This window comes from Limulus polyphemus, unplaced genomic scaffold (genome assembly GCF_000517525.1).
Source record: "Limulus polyphemus unplaced genomic scaffold, Limulus_polyphemus-2.1.2 Scaffold4087, whole genome shotgun sequence".
NCBI lineage: Eukaryota > Metazoa > Arthropoda > Merostomata > Xiphosura > Limulidae > Limulus > Limulus polyphemus.
Window position 1 is genome coordinate 32,513 of NW_013669697.1, and position 18,632 is coordinate 51,144.

At 30.8% G+C, this 18,632-nt stretch overlaps 1 protein-coding gene across 1 annotated transcript in view; it reads left to right on the plus strand.

Moving 5' to 3' along the window:
- The window catches only part of LOC106470560 (26S proteasome non-ATPase regulatory subunit 2), a 33,062-nt gene that overhangs the window by 11,882 nt on the left and 2,548 nt on the right, over window positions 1-18,632 (plus strand). The window contains exons 7-20 of the mRNA XM_013931122.2: window positions 1,406-1,550; window positions 2,696-2,756; window positions 4,809-4,958; window positions 9,009-9,115; window positions 9,526-9,653; window positions 10,670-10,757; window positions 11,285-11,447; window positions 12,505-12,606; window positions 13,278-13,348; window positions 14,510-14,674; window positions 15,134-15,302; window positions 15,540-15,761; window positions 17,142-17,260; window positions 17,541-17,655. Of these exons, the coding sequence (XP_013786576.1) occupies window positions 1,406-1,550; window positions 2,696-2,756; window positions 4,809-4,958; window positions 9,009-9,115; window positions 9,526-9,653; window positions 10,670-10,757; window positions 11,285-11,447; window positions 12,505-12,606; window positions 13,278-13,348; window positions 14,510-14,674; window positions 15,134-15,302; window positions 15,540-15,761; window positions 17,142-17,260; window positions 17,541-17,655 (1,805 nt within the window). The remainder of the gene's footprint in view (window positions 1-1,405; window positions 1,551-2,695; window positions 2,757-4,808; window positions 4,959-9,008; window positions 9,116-9,525; window positions 9,654-10,669; window positions 10,758-11,284; window positions 11,448-12,504; window positions 12,607-13,277; window positions 13,349-14,509; window positions 14,675-15,133; window positions 15,303-15,539; window positions 15,762-17,141; window positions 17,261-17,540; window positions 17,656-18,632) is intronic.

Sequence of the window (18,632 nt, forward strand, 5' to 3'; positions counted from 1 at the left end):
CAGTCTAAAAAATATGAAATTTTGAGCAGACTAAAGACATGATCTACCTCATTGAAATCTTGGTTCGAAAGAAAGAGATGGCATCCAAGCACATTAAAATGGCTGAGAAAGCCACTAGGGGGACATTTTGAGCTTCTGATTGGTTATTCATATATATAGAAGTAAATGTATATAAGGGGTCATTTCCAATAATGGAAAGAGGTGAATGAGGTGCTACTCTGTTTGATTTATTACATGAACATTATCTTAGCAAATTGAAAAAAAAAGATGCTCTTATTTGATATTCTAGTTTGTCAGTATCGGTAGTTTGAGTTCCTAATTCATATGAAACTATAGATTTAGTATTTTGACATTACAAACATCTAATTTAAACCAGTGCTGCATTCAACATACCACGTGACACACAAAAATCGATGTTTAACTGTGTTTTTTTAATGTTTACTTTTAAATTAAGTAAGGTATGAAACTAAAATATCAATTATAATCTAAAGTTTGATACTAAACTTATTGATATAAATTCATGAAATAGTAGTTAAATAAAATTTTGAATGTGAGTCAACAATTGCGATAACATGGCTTTTTACCCATAACCCATCTGGATAAGGTTAAGTTTTACTGGGTTTGAGATAAATCCTCACTTTGAATATGAAGTAGTCCGAAGGTTATTGAAGATGAAAAAAAAAGTATCTATAAGATGAATTTAACACTGAGAAGAATATTATTATAGTTTCTACATTCATAAATTTTTGGATTTTAACTAATTTCACTAAACAAGCATTTTATAATATTCTCCTTCCAACTTCTCTCTAAGCACTGAATGAGTACTCGACCAGTTGATTTTGGAAAAATAAATTTTCTCAATTTCTGATTCTTCAAGAACCTCGAGGCCAAACTTGTTGAACTGATATGTTAATAATAACTGGATGACTATATTTTTTATACAAGTCTACAAAAATACAACAAACTGTATGTTTTCAGTTGTATTGTGGGACTAGAGACTCTCAGAACTTCTGCATTTTAAAGTTTGTTAATAGTTCAACAGATGAGCATGGTATTTAAGTTCTGGTGATAATTTATTTCACTGGAAATCTTTTATTATGTTATTTGTTTTGTTTGTAATTAAAAATTTGTGTTTATTTATCCTTAATAATAACAAAAGCAGTTGTACCAACTCATTGTTCACCAATATTTCACTTTTCTCATGGTGTATTAAGTAAATGTACTTATAATCAAAATTTAAAAAAAACTGATTTAGCATACTGTGAATTATTTATTTTCTTGTATTTTCATGATAAACTCTGTGGGTTAAACAATATAGAGTTAATGTATATTTACTAAATAAACTCAAAGAACATGAACTCTGAATGTATAAATTAAAATTATAAACCTGAATTTTTTTTTATAGCTCAATCCAGAAACAGATGGCTTTCATGTTAGGAAGGCAGCAGATTTTCCTGGAGCTGAATGAAGATTTAGATGATTATGATGATCTTGTTGAGACTATGTCTAATTCACATTTAAACAACCATTTTTTGGCTTTAGCCAGAGAGGTAAGCTTGCAGACAAGTATTTTGTTAAAACTGAAAATTTATCTTTGTTAAAATGAAAAACATTAATACAGTTACTCCCCTGAGTGAAGCCCTCCAGTGGCCCTATGGTAAGGCTGTGGGTTAATGATGCTAAAGTTTGAGTTTCAATTCCCATGGTGGACAGAGGACAGATAGCCCATTATGCAGCTTTATGCTTAACAACAGCTAAGCCCCTTAACTTTTTCCATATGAGGGTAGTGGATCAGAATGACCTTGTAATCTCAAAGTAACCATCATACTTGAACTTTTAATATAGTACATGTATCTTCATGAAATTTGGCAAGCTTTCACTAAACATTACAAATCTTTTGTACATAAAAGAATCAGATTTTCTACTTAAATACTTTTACTAAAGATTTGTCCATGAATATGTGGAGTCAAAGTGTTGACTGTCTGAGTGCAAAGTGGTTTTATGTTAAGATTAAAAATACTTTCTTCATCTGAAAATCTTCAATTTCTTTTTAGTTCTTCTTAGTTTCTCTACCCTAGCTATATATAGACTCAGTTGATTTAGTTCTAGAGATTATGCAAATGAAATGTGAAAACTGTAAGATAAAAAAAGTATTTTTATACTTGGTGTGAAATTCACTTTGCAGGTGAGCTAAATACAGTGTGAACAACTGCATTAAATAAACAATTTTTAGTAGAAAAAATCAAAACTAACTATTTTATTTTTCTGAAACTACATAATTTTAGGAAAGTTTTTGTCAAATTTAAAACAATTTCATTCCCTAGTTTTATTTTTCAAACAAAATATGATGAGAGTGATGTTAGGTATTTAAAACATGAGTACCTGGTAGTCATAGGGTTCAACTTTTACTGTCCTTAACATAACTAGAATAACTTTTTTATTCAGAAAAGCTAGTGAAACTGTGATTCTTGAGTGTACAGATTTTATTTAATTATCCAATACGAGTATTCTGTTTCACTTTGCATATATGTTTAGAAAATAAAATATTTCTGATTTTCCGTCGCAGAGGTGGATATAAAAATGTGAAAAATGTAAAAGATAGTTAAATGTGCTTAAAGATTATTTGGTAAATATGCTGTGTGAAAAATATTTTTGGTTCTGTGATGTCTTTAGTAACTTTGATTGTTTATTTTAGTTAGACATTATGGAGCCCAAAACTCCTGAAGATATCTACAAGTCTCATTTAGACAATACAAGTAAGTTTTATCTGGTTTGAGCTGAATAATGTAAAATATTTAATGTTGCAGTGTTAAAAATGCCACAAATCTAGTGTTCAAGCATAATTTTTATTATGAATATTAGACATTGGTTACATTGTTTCACCAGCTTCTTGCACTTAACACCTGCTTACAAGATTTTCTATAGAATAAAAACCTCCTAGATACTCACCCACTTATGATAGACAAGAGATAGATATGAAATGTTATTTTCCATGCCTCTGTTTTGAAATATGTGGTGGGCAGATTAAGACGAATTGGAAAAATACATCTGCAGTCAAGCATGATTTTTATTACAAATACTGGACCTGGAAAGTTTTGTTTTATAAAGCTTTAAATTTAAGATTTAGTTCTTCTATAGGATATAGCACTGTGTTGTATATTTATGATCCTTTATTCACTTCAAATCAGTATTCTAGTGATATTCCATTGGAAATGCTGTTTTTAAATTTTTATTTCAGTGATTTGGAGACTATCTGTTTAACTAGGCCAAAATGCAGAACAAAGTAACAGATGACACTGATGAAGACTTGTTAGTTACTTGACCTTTTCAAATTAAGTAGCACTTGTGGTAACAACTAAAATTGAATCAGTCTTCTTAATTACTTGACACAATTTTTTACATGCACATAATTGTTTCAAAATTGTCAGCTTTCAGATATTTTTCTGTTTCCTAAAATTGGGATTAATCTCACTTGTATCTGTTAAAATACAAGAATATTTTATCACTTACTTAACAACATTGAGGAAGGTACAACCAAAAAATGTCTCTTTAGTGATTGCTATGGGATGTGATTGAGGGAACTGTAATAATTATTTTGGGCCATGCTAAGGTTTTTTTTTATGAGATCTGCTTTAAACTGTGATGTTTGGTTTAATTATATTTAGTAAGTGATAAAACTACTTCACAAGTGTTTTGTTTATATGATCCAGCAGGCCAGCAACTCTTCAGAAATGTGTCATCATTATTAAAACCACCACCTAATATGGTTTCTCTTAATCATACTGCTGTATGTGATTGTAAATTTGGGTTTAAAAATGTAACAGCCTGTTATTTAAACAGTTTAGTTCTTATAAACATTTGACATCAGTATTATTCCAAAATCAGTACTAAACATTGTAATAGAAGAAACTACAAAGGCAACATAAATAGAAAATTAAATTAAATATTTTTAAAGAAAAACTAAAAAAAAAAATCGGTAAAAATCAACTGTACGATAAATTAGTAACCTATAATTGATCTTGGCCTTGTTTTTAAAAACTTAACTAATATTGTGAACTTTTGGTGTTCAATATTTAGTTTTCTGCATGAAATAATACTGTTCGTTATTTCTAATGTTTTTGTAAGATGGTATGTGTTTTCCAGGGGCTTTGTTGTGTAGCATTTCATGTTTTTCTATAAATTAACTAAAACCAAACCTCATTTTAAAAGGCATCACAAATTTATTAAGTACATGATATAAATATAGAAAGGCATTAGCTTAGATCACCTGTTCAAACACACACATGTTATTACTTGTCACCTTTTGATAGTTCTTTACCAGATTAGTTAGTGTTATTAGTAGAATATTTAATACATTTAGTTGTGGTGTCATAACAAAATAACCAAAGCCTATTTCAGTTCTATCAGCCCCACACTGGCACAGCAGGATGTCTGCAGACTTACAATGCTAGAAACCGGGTTTCGATACTTGTGGTGGGCAGAGCACAGATAGCCCATTGTGTAGCTTTGTGTTTAATTACAAACAAACACAGTTCTGTCACAGTTATGGCCAACCATGTCATGTTTAAATTGAAATATACAAGTGGTAAAATAGAGTATGAGGGATATGTACAATACAGTTTCACAATATAATTCCATATTTTTATATATATACACTTAATTCCCCAAATACCAGAAAAGCTTATTTTGATTTTTAAATACTTTTTTTTAAGAGTTCTAATACTTACTATTGAATTTCTAAATATATGCTTTAAATCAGTAAATGTAGACAATTGAATATTATAATAGATTCACAATTCACGTTTCAGGGCCAACCTTTGGACAAGGAGGCAATGTTGACTCAGCCAGACAGAACTTAGCATCTAGTTTTGTTAATGGACTGGTTAATGCTGCCTTTGGCCAGGATAAGCTACTTGTAGAAGATGGAAATAAATGGTTGTATAAAAACAAAGAACATGGTTCGTAATTTTGCATACCTCTGATAAATTAATGTAGTATGAATTTTTATTTATTGTTTAATCTCTGAATGTAATATCTTTTTTATTAAGAAGAACTGTTGAAAGTTTTGTTATACTTCTTCCATAGTTATTACGTCAGTGAATCTTCACAAGCATAGTAGATTTTATAAAGATTGAGTTCTCTAGAGTAGTTGGCTATTCTTCATTAGGAGCACAAGGGTAGAGGTTAAAGAGTGTGAAAAATAAGTACAGGTCACTTGAGCAGCAAGTGTTTTTTGAGGCAGTTGTGGAAGACAGCCAGTCCTAAGTAAATAGTGTGTGTGTGTGTTAGGCGTTGGAATGGTCAAGAATGTGTTTAGCTTTTATGTAAATATATATGTATATAAAGAGGAATAACGACAACAATAACTTTAGACTAGGTTGAAAATATGAAACAACTTATTCACTAATATATGCAAACAATGAGGAAATAGCTTATTTAAAGGAATTCAAAGAAAAAGACTTTAAAAAGATTACGAGTAAAAAAAAAAAATATAGCAATAGAATAGAATAGAAATATGGATTAACCCTTACAGTTATAGAGAATGGTAATGGTAATTTTCAAAGGAATGTTAGGTAATTAACTATAGATTAAATAGTGAGTATGGAAGTAAAACAATTTTTAGAAATGTATAAAGGTCAACATTTCCAGGATCAAGATTGATGACATTTGGTGTTTCAATCTTCTTTAATTTATTTGTCTCTTTTTGATGTGAAACTGGTGTCTATACCTATGAACTTATAGTCATGAAGGGAGTGGAAAGGCATTTTAAAGTGTCATGCCACTGAAAATTCTTTGTTTGTGGTGATGGAAGATTTGTTATTGTTAAAACATTCTTGTATAATTGTGCTGGTTCTACATAATAGAAGCTGTGATATGGAACAGGTTTGGCAATGTTTGCTATTGCAAGTGTTTACTTTCACCTGGTGAAGGGTTAAATTTAATCTTTAACAAAGTAAGATTTTAAAGTTTTGTTTTTACTAAAGAAACTTGATTTTTAGTTGATCATTAAATTAAAGGAGGTAAGTGAGTTCCTTTAGTATTTATGGTAGTTTTTTTAATTTTGAGTTATAGTTGATAACCAATGGATCATGGGAGAGGTTGGTACCTGATGAATGTCTCAAGGCATTGTTGTATTAGATATTGGTAGCTTTGTCAGTTGGTTTGAAAGTGTAGTTATAACCTCTTTTAGTAAATTATTATTATTATTTTATTTTTTTTCAAATAATAAATGTGACTTTTATAATTCTTACTGAGGGTTAGGCTGAATGTAATATTATGTTTTTTGTCTCTAGATTAGTTCTGGTACAGGTTAGTGTAGAAAACCATGTTTTAAAGTCAGAGTTACGTGTATAAAGTTGATTTGAGTAGCAGAGTAATTTAAAGTAAATTTGATAGAACTTTGGAAGGAGTTAGTATGTCCACAAAAGGATAATAGGGAATTTTAATTTACAACCCAGAAGAAAAAATGTCATTAGTGTATCATCTACAGATCTTAGGTTTCTTTGTATAATGTTCTAATAGTCCAGTTTCTAAGTCTTTCATAAACATATTGGCATAGTTTAGTGACAATTTGGTACCCATAGCTATACCTTTTTTCTGAAAATAAAAAGTCATTACCTAAGAATAAGAATGAGTCTGCCTAAGTATGAGTGTCGAGTTCTGTAGCATTCGGGCCTTCATTTTGTGGATTGTTTGTGTAAAGGGAAGACACATTAATAATGCAAAAAAAGTGCATGTGTTTGTAGGGTGGGCCTTTACTGTTAATTTTACAGATCTGTTATGTCATGTTTTTGATATAAGATGGTAAACTTGAAGGGATACCTTTGATGTGGGGGTTGAAGTAGGTAGATAAGTATATCAGTAGGCATTGAAATAATAGGGCATACAAGATTGGTGTGTGTGTGTATTTCTGTTAATATGTAAAAATAATCTGTAGTGAAGTGTTTAGGTAAAAAGAGCTGTAAGGTTTTGCAACTGGTGTGTTGGTTTTTCTTTACATTGTTTAGTATCCTCAGTAGCTTTAATGAATTAAGAGTTTAGGGTTTATATATTCCTTCTTCATAGTAGTTAATAACATTGAGATTTCGGTAAGCTTTGATGATATATTCGTTTTTGTTAAAGGTGGTAATGATGCCACTTTTGGCAGCAGGATTAGTAACAATGTCATGTCTTAGTGAAGTTAGAATGGCACACTAATTATAAGAGAGACTGTTAAGTACCTTGGAATTAAAGTTAATGATGTGAATCTTTTCCTTTTCAATTGTAGTAATAAAGGTATTTAAATGTGGTTCTCTGTCGATTGGGGTGGTCATGTGATATGACTGTCAGTATTACTGGATTTGTTGTGTCAAAAATCCCAAAGACTTAGGCTGGGAGCAAATTCTTGTAAGTCAAAAATAATTTTGAAACTGCTTGGATTGTTCAAGGTAGGACAAAAGTTGAGACCTTTACTGAGTAGGTTAATTTCAACTTCGGATTATGTTATGGAGTAGAAGTTGGTGGTTTTGGAGCTGTTTTCAGATTATGGTTGCTTGGACAAAGAATTAACTGAATTGAATGAATCAAGAAAATAATTGTTTATAGGGATGTGCTCTGTTTCCTGCTGAGAGCTTGTGTTAGAGTTGTTAATCAGCGATTTGCAATTATTAACAAGGTGGGCTTATCTGTAAATATCTACTTCATGAATAAGATTTGGAGTTCAGGTCATTTTTTTATTTTTATACTGAATGGAAAGCTGATTGAGTGGTTACTTTTTCTTTACTCTTTGCATTTTTTTTTTCAAGAAATGTTTGTGTTTTGTTGATGAAAACATTAAGTTTTTTGTTCAGCAGGAAAAACGTATGTTCAAAATTTATAACGGCAATATTCTTGTCAAAATAGGTTATTATTTATTGCAGAAGCCATGTGAGTTCCATACATTTAATTGAGGTGAAGTGTAGAATGTTTCTGTTGTGAACAAAGCTGGTTGCTGTGGGCTCCTATAGTAATTGATGATTTTAAGCTTAGAGAATTAGGTACCATCTGATCTTGCACATTAAATTCAAACAATTTTATGTGACGAATGTATCTCAGGTGCTTTTCATTAACTTTATTAAGAGGTTTGAAAGGTTCTACAGTGTTAAAATTAGAAGAAAATTTTACAGTAGCGGAAGAGAGCGAAGTTGTTTGAAGGGTGGAAGTTTCTGAGAGAGTTCTTCATGAAGGAGTAGAGATAAAGGTGGTATCGAGAATTTCAGAAGGAATGTGGCATACAAGTATAGGTTCTTTGGGTTGTGGGATACTTGAAAAATAATGCTCCTGGGCTAGCAGAGATAGAGGAGAGTCTGGAAGTAGGGGGGTTGAGGAGTTTATATTGGATTGGATTAATCTGTAGGGGAGGTAGGATGTAGTTAATAACAAAGTCATGGAAGTTACACAAGAGCAAGATAGTTCCTTGGAAAGATGGGTATAGGACATTCCTTACTAAGGATTGTTTCCTAGTCTCAAGCGTGAAGTTAGTGAGTACATTAAACTTGTCAGTCAAGGAGTCAGTGGTACAAACTTATTGTGCTAGATGGGAAATCATTATGCCCATTGAGGTCTATTGGAATAATGGCCTCAAACTTAATCTAGAGTCCACATATGAATGTTTCAATGACTTACAAACCTTAATTTCTTATACTTTGATTCATCATACTGACCTGTGCCTCCAGTGTCATCTACTGTTGAAGGATAAGGTATTTTACAAACTGTGGTAGTAAAGTTATGGAGCCCAACCAAATTTTCAGAGTATTCTGTCTCTAAAATAGTCGTATGTCTGATTCCCAATTAAAATTTTGATAGCTGTGTTAAATGTTAATATTTAGTTGTACATATACATACTGTTTGATAGCTATGTTAATAGAAAGAAACTATCTATTTGTTAAAAATTGTTTGATTGGTACATATGTTAATATTTAGTTGTACATACATATATATATATATTGTTTCATTGGAATGTATATTAATATTTAGTTATTGTTTGATAGGCATGCTGAGTGCTACAGCTTCCCTCGGGCTTATATTATTATGGGATGTGGATGGAGGTTTAACACAGATAGATAAATATCTCTATTCTTCTGATGAACATATCAAGGTAATGAAGAAACTGAGAATTTATTGCAGTCAAATTGATTTAAAACAGTTGTATCACAAGTAATGAACAACAAAAATTTAAAACAACCTTTAAACCTACAGTATGGGAATATAGGTCTCCATTATAAACATCAAGTGTTTCAAAAATCCATTCCATTACTCAATTTAGTATACAATTAAAATATTTTTCAGAGTGTTAAAATCTTTGTTAAAAAAATAAGTGGTAAAACAAGTTGTTTACTATAGTCACCCTTTGTATTATGATGTTAATTACAAAAAAAAATCGCTTCCAAACAATAATTAATAACAATTTGTGAAACATACATTTGAACTTGGCCATATCGTATTTTCAAAGTAATAATCTAGTGTTAGTGTTTTATCACATCAATAAATTCAACTTTTTTTCTACAGGCAGGAGCCCTCCTAGCTTGTGGCATTGTCAGTTGTGGTGTGAGGAATGAGTGTGATCCAGCCTTGGCACTTTTGTGTGATTACGTCCTGCATAACAGCATGAATATGAGAGTGGGCTCCATTATTGGGTATGCTGTGTTAGCATTACACTTTTAGAATTTCTTTTAGTTCCTAGAACTATTGCATGGAAAATATTTTATTTAATCATAGAACTAACATATTAGGTTTTTAGCCAGTATTCTATCCAGTCCATTTTTTCGGACAGGCAGATGTTTGTCAAGATGAGCCAAAACTTGAACAGCCAAATAACAAGATGGGCAAAAAATATGTCTTTTTTTTTTTACCATTCAGTAAAGTATTAGACTCCTTCTGCTGTTCCTTCGGGTATTTTCGTCATCGATTCAATTGGTACGTTGACTACAGGTGTTTCAGCATTCGTGGTAGACCATATGGATCGCTGTTTTTGAAATACACTGTTCTAATCCACCTAAACACCACCTTGCTTGTGGGCCTACAAAATTTTTGGTGACACAGTTTGTTAACATTTGATTCATGAAAAAGAATTTAAACAAAATTCCTATTAATATTATATATAATCCAACTAATCGCTAGTCATGTTCCCTCTGTATTTTACGTAGAAAATTTGTAATTGTACTCGGTTGTTTTTGGTGATTTTTTTAATATTAAGTATTGTAAAAGGCATGAACATTAGATTATATGATATGATTCAGTATGTGGAGTCCATCAATAGTGAATCATATAAAAACAAGTCAGTAATTTGAGGATTAATTTGAATATGTTTTTACTTTGTTATATTTTCATAAAAATTCCATTTTTACTGTTTATCTTAAGTAGACTTTGGGAGATGTAATCAAATGAATGATAATATTAGTAAAATTAACTGTTGATAGAATACTTGGTGTGAAAATGTAAAGGTTTATAATAGATGCAATACAAAGTTATAGTTAGATATCCTTTCTTATATATTGTCTTCTGTGTATTACAGGCAGTATACTATGAAACAAATCAGCGTAAATAAATAACATTTTATTATGCAGTAGCATAGTGAGAGTTCTCAAAATAGTCTGCTACTAAATATATATAAAACTAAGTTCACTGAAAATTTGATAATTTTTTTTACCAGCTTAGGATTAGCTTATGCTGGTTCTAATAGAGAGGACGTACTAGGGTTGCTGTTGCCTGTATTGAGTGATTCTAAGTCAACAGTGGAGGTAAGTATAAAACTTTAAATCTTCTATTGTTTTTTCATTTTTCTTAGTTATTGCTTAGAAAAAGAAATTGAGTTCTATTAGAGAAGTGTAACCAATGAGAAAATTTTATTTTGTTACAACCAAATTATTATAAAGGATCGAACACTTTTCTAACATTTTCAATTATGGCTCCCAGAATTTTTAGATTTGTATACTTCCTGCCTAAAATACTAAAACTGTAATTTCATATTATTTTGATTTGTTTAATTTTTAAATATGTTTTAACAGGATATATAAAATATACTATACATTTTAGAAACTCTCAGCAAGTTTTCTCATGATAGTGATGCTGAAGTTACCCACAATGCTATTTTTGCTATGGGAATGGTTGGAGCTGGTATTTTTTAGATAAATATGGAAGTCTATTTTGTTACATAACACATTATTTTTCTAATGTAATCAATATCTGAAAAGGTCTCTGAAATTGCATAAAAGCTAAGGCTAGCTTATTAGAAACAGTGTAGTGACATAAGTGATTTGTACTCAAGGTAGTTGGAATGGCTGCTCTAGCATGTGGACTGATTGCTGTGGGATCATGTAATGGGGATGTCACATCATCAATCCTCCAGACCCTCATGGAGAAATCAGAAAGTGATTTAAAGGAGCCCTATGCCAAGTTTCTGCCTTTAGGGCTAGGACTATGTTATCTAGGTAAATAAGCATTATCTGTAATGGATATGTAAGGTGGTTTGTTTTATATAAATAATTAGGTGTTGAGTGGGAAGGTGATAACATCATACAGGTGCATGTGGCCAATGTTATATTATTGGTGGAGCTCTAGAATTTCACAAAAGTTCATTATGAACAGGTTGATATTTGTTTTTTTATTTATTTCTCTTGTGTTCTAAAGTGTATTCTACTGTATGATTCTAAGAAATGAGTAGTAATGCAAAATATGTAAATTGCAAAACAAAGAACCCAACAATCTGGGCATTTTTGGAAGGTTGACCATTCTTCTTCAGAAAGGTTTACTTCCCAAAAACATTTGTGTTATCAAGTTTCTTGTTTTGTGTGTGATATAATATCTGCTTTTTTAAACACAAATGGCTAATACTATAAATAAGCCTATTTTAAAAGAACACTTGTGTAGAAAACTGATATTTCTTTTGTATGTGTTTATAAATATTTTTCAGAGTCAGATACTGTTTTTTGTGTGCTGATGTGGTTCTTGTCATCTTTTATGAGAAAGTAAAAATCTTTGGAATAATCTTAAAATATCCATGAACAGACTTGATCTTAAATGTCCGATACTCGCTGATTATTGTAGACAATATATATAAATTAGTTATGTATGTAATTTATATTATTTGAATCTCCTAGGTAAACAAGAAGGTGCAAGTGGTGTTATTGCTGCCTTGGAAGTAGTGTCTGATCTTTCAAAGTATGGCCATGACACTTTTTCCTATGTTATGTATGTAATTTATTTTATTTGAATTTCCTAGGTAAACAAGAAGGTGCAAGTGCTGTTATTGCTGCCTTGGAAGTAGTGTCTGATCCTTACAAAGTATGGCCATGACACTTGTGGAGAGTTGTTCCTATGTTATGTATGTAATTTATTTTATTTGAATTTCCTAGGTAAACAAGAAGGTGCAAGTGCTGTTATTGCTGCCTTGGAAGTAGTATCTGATCCTTACAAAGTATGGCCATAACACTTGTGGACATTTGTTCCTATGTTATGTGTGTAATTTATTTTATTTGAATCTCCTAGGTAAACAAGAAGGTGCAAGTGCTGTTATTGCTGCCTTGGAAGTAGTACCTGATCCTTTCAAAAGTATGGCCATGACACTTGTGGACATTTGTTCCTATGCAGGTGAGCTTGTTACAGTTTTACATAAATAATGTTGAAAGCACATAATATTTTTTTTAAGGTAAATTTTGAGAGTTTTTATACATCCTAACAATTTACAAACTGTCTTCAGTTTTTTTTTTGAATATTTTCTAAAAGTGCCTTAAAATTATGATTTGGAATTTCTTCAGACATGAAACCAGATATAAAAAAATATGATGACATATTTATAATATCTAAGTGTAAGTTTTTATTGTGGGAAAGGTATATGCTAAACCAATGGTGAGCAACCTGTGGGTGTTATGTAGCCTCCTATGAGTCAACCTGGGGCCACCCTTACATACTAAAATGGTTTCTATATATATATATATATTGTTCATTTTTATTCAAATCTTATTTTTGGTATATGCTGTTAAAGGAATATTGTAGCCCTTGAAATTGTCTAAGGTTGCATGTGTGGCCCACAGACTATTTTAGGTTGCCCACCACTACACTCATCAATGGTAATTAAGAGAGAGATAACGTTTTTATATTGAAGAATTGTGCTTTATTTTTGACATCTCTTCCTCTTCCTAATAATTATTCAAAGTTAGCACTTTCTAGTTTACTACTGGTAAAAATACTTCCTTACTTGTTACTGAAAAATTGTGGGAAGAATTGTATATTTTAAGTTTCACTAATTTTTATTTCACCAGGAACTGGTAATGTCTTGAAAGTGCAACACTTACTACATGTTTGCAGTGAGCATTATGAACATTCTGAAAAGGTTGGTTTTTTTTGTGATTTATTTTTATAAAGTTCTAAAGTGTATTCTCTCCAAGATAAAAAAAAAAGATTTATGTATTTGGGTGTTTCAGTTAATAACATATTCAATATTAAATAAGACTTTGAAACTTTGTTTACATCATGTATGTGACCATCCCAAAAGTAACAGAAATGATAGAAGAATGCAATAAGAAATAGTCACGTACAACAAATACTTTTTCAAAATTCTTGATCTATAATTTATACAAGGTATCAGTTTTTACCTTTGCTTGTGAAGACCTTTGACAATGTATAGAAACACATTTAACATACAGTTGTAAATGATCTATGTCTGGTTAAAAATTTTGGGTTTATTTTGTAAAAAAAAGAATAATGTGAAGTCTAGTCCATTTATCTATAATGAATTCATTTTTTCACTTACATTTCTATTCAGGCTACATTCACTAGTAGGCCTAACTTTGCAAACATTTCAAAAAAAATCTAAAACTAAAAAATAATCTAACTCACATAAATCTGAAGTAACTTGCAAAATTTCCTCACTACTCATTCAATAGTAAACATCCAGACTAACTTTCTGATCAATAACTAACTTGATTGAATCATTCAAAGACTAACTTCATCACAGATTAACTCACACTAACTAAAACTCTTTAATTGACTCTCAGCTGATTGATTCTCTATAACTTTTATATTGCACCCTATTGCATGAACATTTGAGGCTTAAACTTTCATGAAACTTCTACACTTCATGTAAAAAATACCCTCTAGTGAAGAAACATATAAAGTATTAAAAATATAGCTTAAAACAGTACTTTAGATTGACATCTATACTTATTATTTAAAAATTTTTCAGAAAAAAACGTGCATGCTTTTTACATATACACCTTTTGCCATTAATTGTGTATTTTACCATTAAGATTCTAGATATACTTTCAAAAATACCTATAAAATTTCTTATCTCACCTTTCAGACTTTCTTAAATTGTGTATCAAAACTTGTGCTTCTTTTTGATTTTTTAAATCATTATTTAATTTTTATACTTGTATGATTTTGGCACTAAGGCCTGACTTAAATGTATGAGTTAAAGCTTTTAAAATATTGTAAAGGGTTTTAAGCTCATTAAAATATTGATAAAACCCCTTTTTCTACTTTTTTTTTTCAGGAAGAGAAAAAGGATGAAAAAAAAGACAAAGATGATAAGACAGAGGAGAAAAGCTCCTCTTCAGATCTGTCTTCTCAGCAGGCTGTGGCTGTGCTTGGAATTGCTCTTATTGCTATGGGTGAGGAAATTGGAACTGAAATGGCATTTCGAACTTTTGGTCATCTTGTAAGTTTGGTCTTTTATTGACATTTCCCTCTGTGGTTGACGTAGTCTGAATAATTAACCTAAACTTTTTTATTCAGATAATCTAGTATACAACTTACTTGAGTAGTGTTAAATTAGGATTTTTGAATTAATGTCATGAACGTAAATATATGAATCACTAATTATTTTACGTATTTTACAGGACAAGAAATAATTTGGAAAAATGATATATGCCTCAAATTTTTTTTATCATGGCAAAAATATACAGAAAGTTAAAATGAGATTTCTTTTACAGCTTCTTCTGTGAAGATTATTGTACATTGTAACAACTTGTGTGAATATTGTGAATCTTCACGTAAAAATTAAAGTGAAAAAGTTCCAGTAAATGTTTATTTGAATAATTTTCTTTAATTTACCTTAAAAAAATAACACCAAACAAACCATTATTAGGAAACATGAAAGTATTTATTTTTCTTTCAGCTTCGATACGGAGAGCCTGTAATAAAGCGAGTTGTACCTTTGGCCCTGGCTCTGATATCAGTGTCCAATCCTAAGCTAAACATTTTAGAAACTCTCAGCAAGTTTTCTCATGATAGCGATGCTGAAGTTACCCACAATGCTATTTTTGCTATGGGAATGGTTGGAGCTGGTATAGTAAATCATCTTTGTTGTTAAATCTTTTTTTACATTGTTTTTCTATATTATGTATCTTTTTTTCTATTTTTTTAACTGTCTCTAAGTTTGATAAAGCTAAGTATACGTTGCATTTTGAAGAACATGACTGTTTGACTTTTGTATGCCAGTTTTAATAAAAATGTTTTATTAGCTTATCTGACTAATAATAGCAGTTATGGGAACAAAACACTGACAGCTATTTTCTCCGTAGGAACAAATAACGCTCGACTCGCAACAATGCTTCGTCAGCTAGCGCAGTATCATGCTAAAGACCCCAACAACCTTTTCATGGTTCGTTTAGCTCAGGGTTTGGTTCACATGGGAAAGGGAACCCTGACTCTCTGTCCATATCACAGTGATAGACAGCTCTTAAGCCCAGTAGCTGTGGCAGGACTGCTGGCAACACTTGTTGCATTTCTGGACGTGAAAAACAGTATGTATGAAATATGCCATATTTGATTTCAGGTTTACTTTTCTATTATGTATTTAGTGACTTGTAACGTTGAATGCAGTAATATTTCATAGTGTATTTGATCAAACTTGGAATCAGGTTTCTTGTTATATTGTAGGTAAAAATGTAATACATTAAAGATGATAATATTAAAAAAATCCTGGACTGTGCTGCATGAGAGAGAGAAGTGAAACCCTTATAAGTATAGCTTATTTTAAATCTATACTGCTTCACTCTTTCTGAATGTAATAGGAGCCCTAGTAATAGAACAATTTTCTAATAGTTTTCTATTATGTTAAGAAGTTACAGTAAAAGTTAGGTTTATGAGAAAATAGCATACTAGAGAATGTCCTGATTTTATTTTAATTCAAGCTTTCTTCAAGCTCAGCACAGTGTGCTACCAAGAGCTTGTTTAAAAAGAATAAAATGTGGCATATTCTGTTTTATTTTTTTAGTTCCTTAGTTTACCCTCATTATGAGTGTGAAGGAATGTAAAAGTAATGTTTCTTGTCGAGATTAAAATGAGGTTTTTGTGTTTCTGTTTTCATTAAACTGAAAGATACAATTGATTCAGAAAACATTCTTACTGTCTTTATGGTCGTCTTCTTGATTATCATTGTAAGATGCTGGTTTGTGGTGCAATGTTTTAGGATAATAATCAGAAAAACCTCATGAAATCATAATGGTTTTGATGGGTAGACCTGTAGAAAATTTTTTTTTCCTTTTCTGAAAGAGATTTTCAAACATTTTTATCCTGTGTGTATTTTTATTATCATTATAAACATATAATGTAATTACAATGTTATGCTTGAAATGTTATTGCTGTCATTTGTGGAATGCAGATTTTGCATAAAATATGTTTAATGAATCAGATTTACATTGGTCAGTTGAAAAGAGATTGAATTTATATACAGATTATGTGTGTAACTTTAATATAGTTTTATAAATATTTCATCTCTTCACCTGTTAGGGTCCATGTACAAGCATTCTTTTTGGTATAAACAACTGATGTTCTTTTCTATTCTTGGGTGTGGAGGTTTCATGTATTTCTTAAATGTGTGGATCTGAGGGTCAAACAAATGATTTTTATGTATTTTGAAAGTAACAAAGTGTCCTAATGGTTAGCATGCATGGATTGTTAATCTGAGTTCTATATGGTTTTATAAAAGGATGGCAGATTTTTGGATATTAGTTTAACTCATGGTTGTAAAATTTATTTGTCTGGTGTTTCAATTAAATGTTTAATATTTTATATTTGATACGAATAATCAGTTTTGTGTGTTAGCAGTGGTCTCTCATAATGAGAATTTTTGTTTATGAGTCAGGAAATTAACCAATAAATTATTTCCTGTTTTACTGCAGCTGTTCTGGGGAAATCTCATTATGTACTTTACAACTTGGTTGCTGCTATGCAGCCTCGAATGCTGGTTACTTTTGATGAAGATCTTAACCCTTTGCCTGTTTCTGTCAGAGTTGGTCAGGTGAGCCTTTTTTTCTCGTTCTGTACTCTACTTTAAAATAATTATCACAGGATACTGTATGAATATTTTGGAAGATAAAGATTTGTTTTATTAGATTTTACTGTGGTGTTTGTTAGAATAAAAAAATTAAGAGTACAGAGTATTCTGATAAAGTAAGTTTTCAGACACAGATCATCACTAGAAGTATGATATATTTTAATCAAGTGCAAAATTATAACATCAATTACACTACTAGAAATGGCTTATTTCTTTAACACTGATATTATTATTTTTTGTTTAGGCTGTAGATGTAGTGGGGCAGGCTGGAAAGCCAAAAACTATTACTGGCTTTCAAACTCATACCACACCTGTTCTTTTGGCTTTTGGAGAACGAGGAGAATTAGCCACGGAAGAATGTATCCTTTGTAAATTGTTTGTGAAATAGCTTCCTTTGATTGAGGCTTCATTCCTCAAGTACTATTTTATATATACAAATAATAGTAACAGTAGGTGCAAGGGTGACGGTTAAAGTATGGAAGCCACAACCTTTTACAGACTGCCATTCTACATGGTATTATGTATTTGATGTCGCAGCTATCAACTATTTATATCACTCTACACTTCTGAGATAGAGAAGAGTAATTACCAGATATATAGTATACATGGATACTGAAAAAAACTGTAGATATGCATTTTGGGGGTTCTAGAGGTTATGCAAACTATATGATTAACAACATTTTTATTCTTTACCTGCACCTCAGTCAAACTAATATTGTCAATTAAAGATTTATATCTTGAGTACAAATATCTTTGTAACTCACCCGATTTTTTTTATGTAGAACAGACTTGTACATCTTATTAATAGTTTGCAACATTTTGTGTAGATACACATACTAAATTCAGAATTATAGTCAATATGGGGTCTGTGCATGTTTGGTTAAATAGTAGAGAAGAGGTAAATTAAAGGTTCAGTTAATTATAGATTTCATTCCTTTAATAATTTTTTTATAGATAAATAGAAGCACTGTTAAGAGTTGTAAACTTAGGTATTAATTGCACTAGCAAATGTAGTGGGTGAAAATACAAGATTCATTAAATTTGTTATGAGTAGGATCTGAAGGTTTGCTAAAAAAAAGTCATGTTCAGTACAGAGGAATCTTAATTTTCTCAGAGTTAAAAGAAAATCAGATTCCCAAGAAACTGTGTGTGTGTGTGTATATATAAATAATAGCTTACAAACTATTGATTACATTAATTGTTAATAGGTGATTAAATCAGCATTATAAGACAATAATGAATTAAATATCGCATTACCGTTATCGGTCCAGGTTGTCAACTTATTGTCATAATGGATAATGTCTGTGGTCATAGCACCCAAGTGCATTGGGGATAT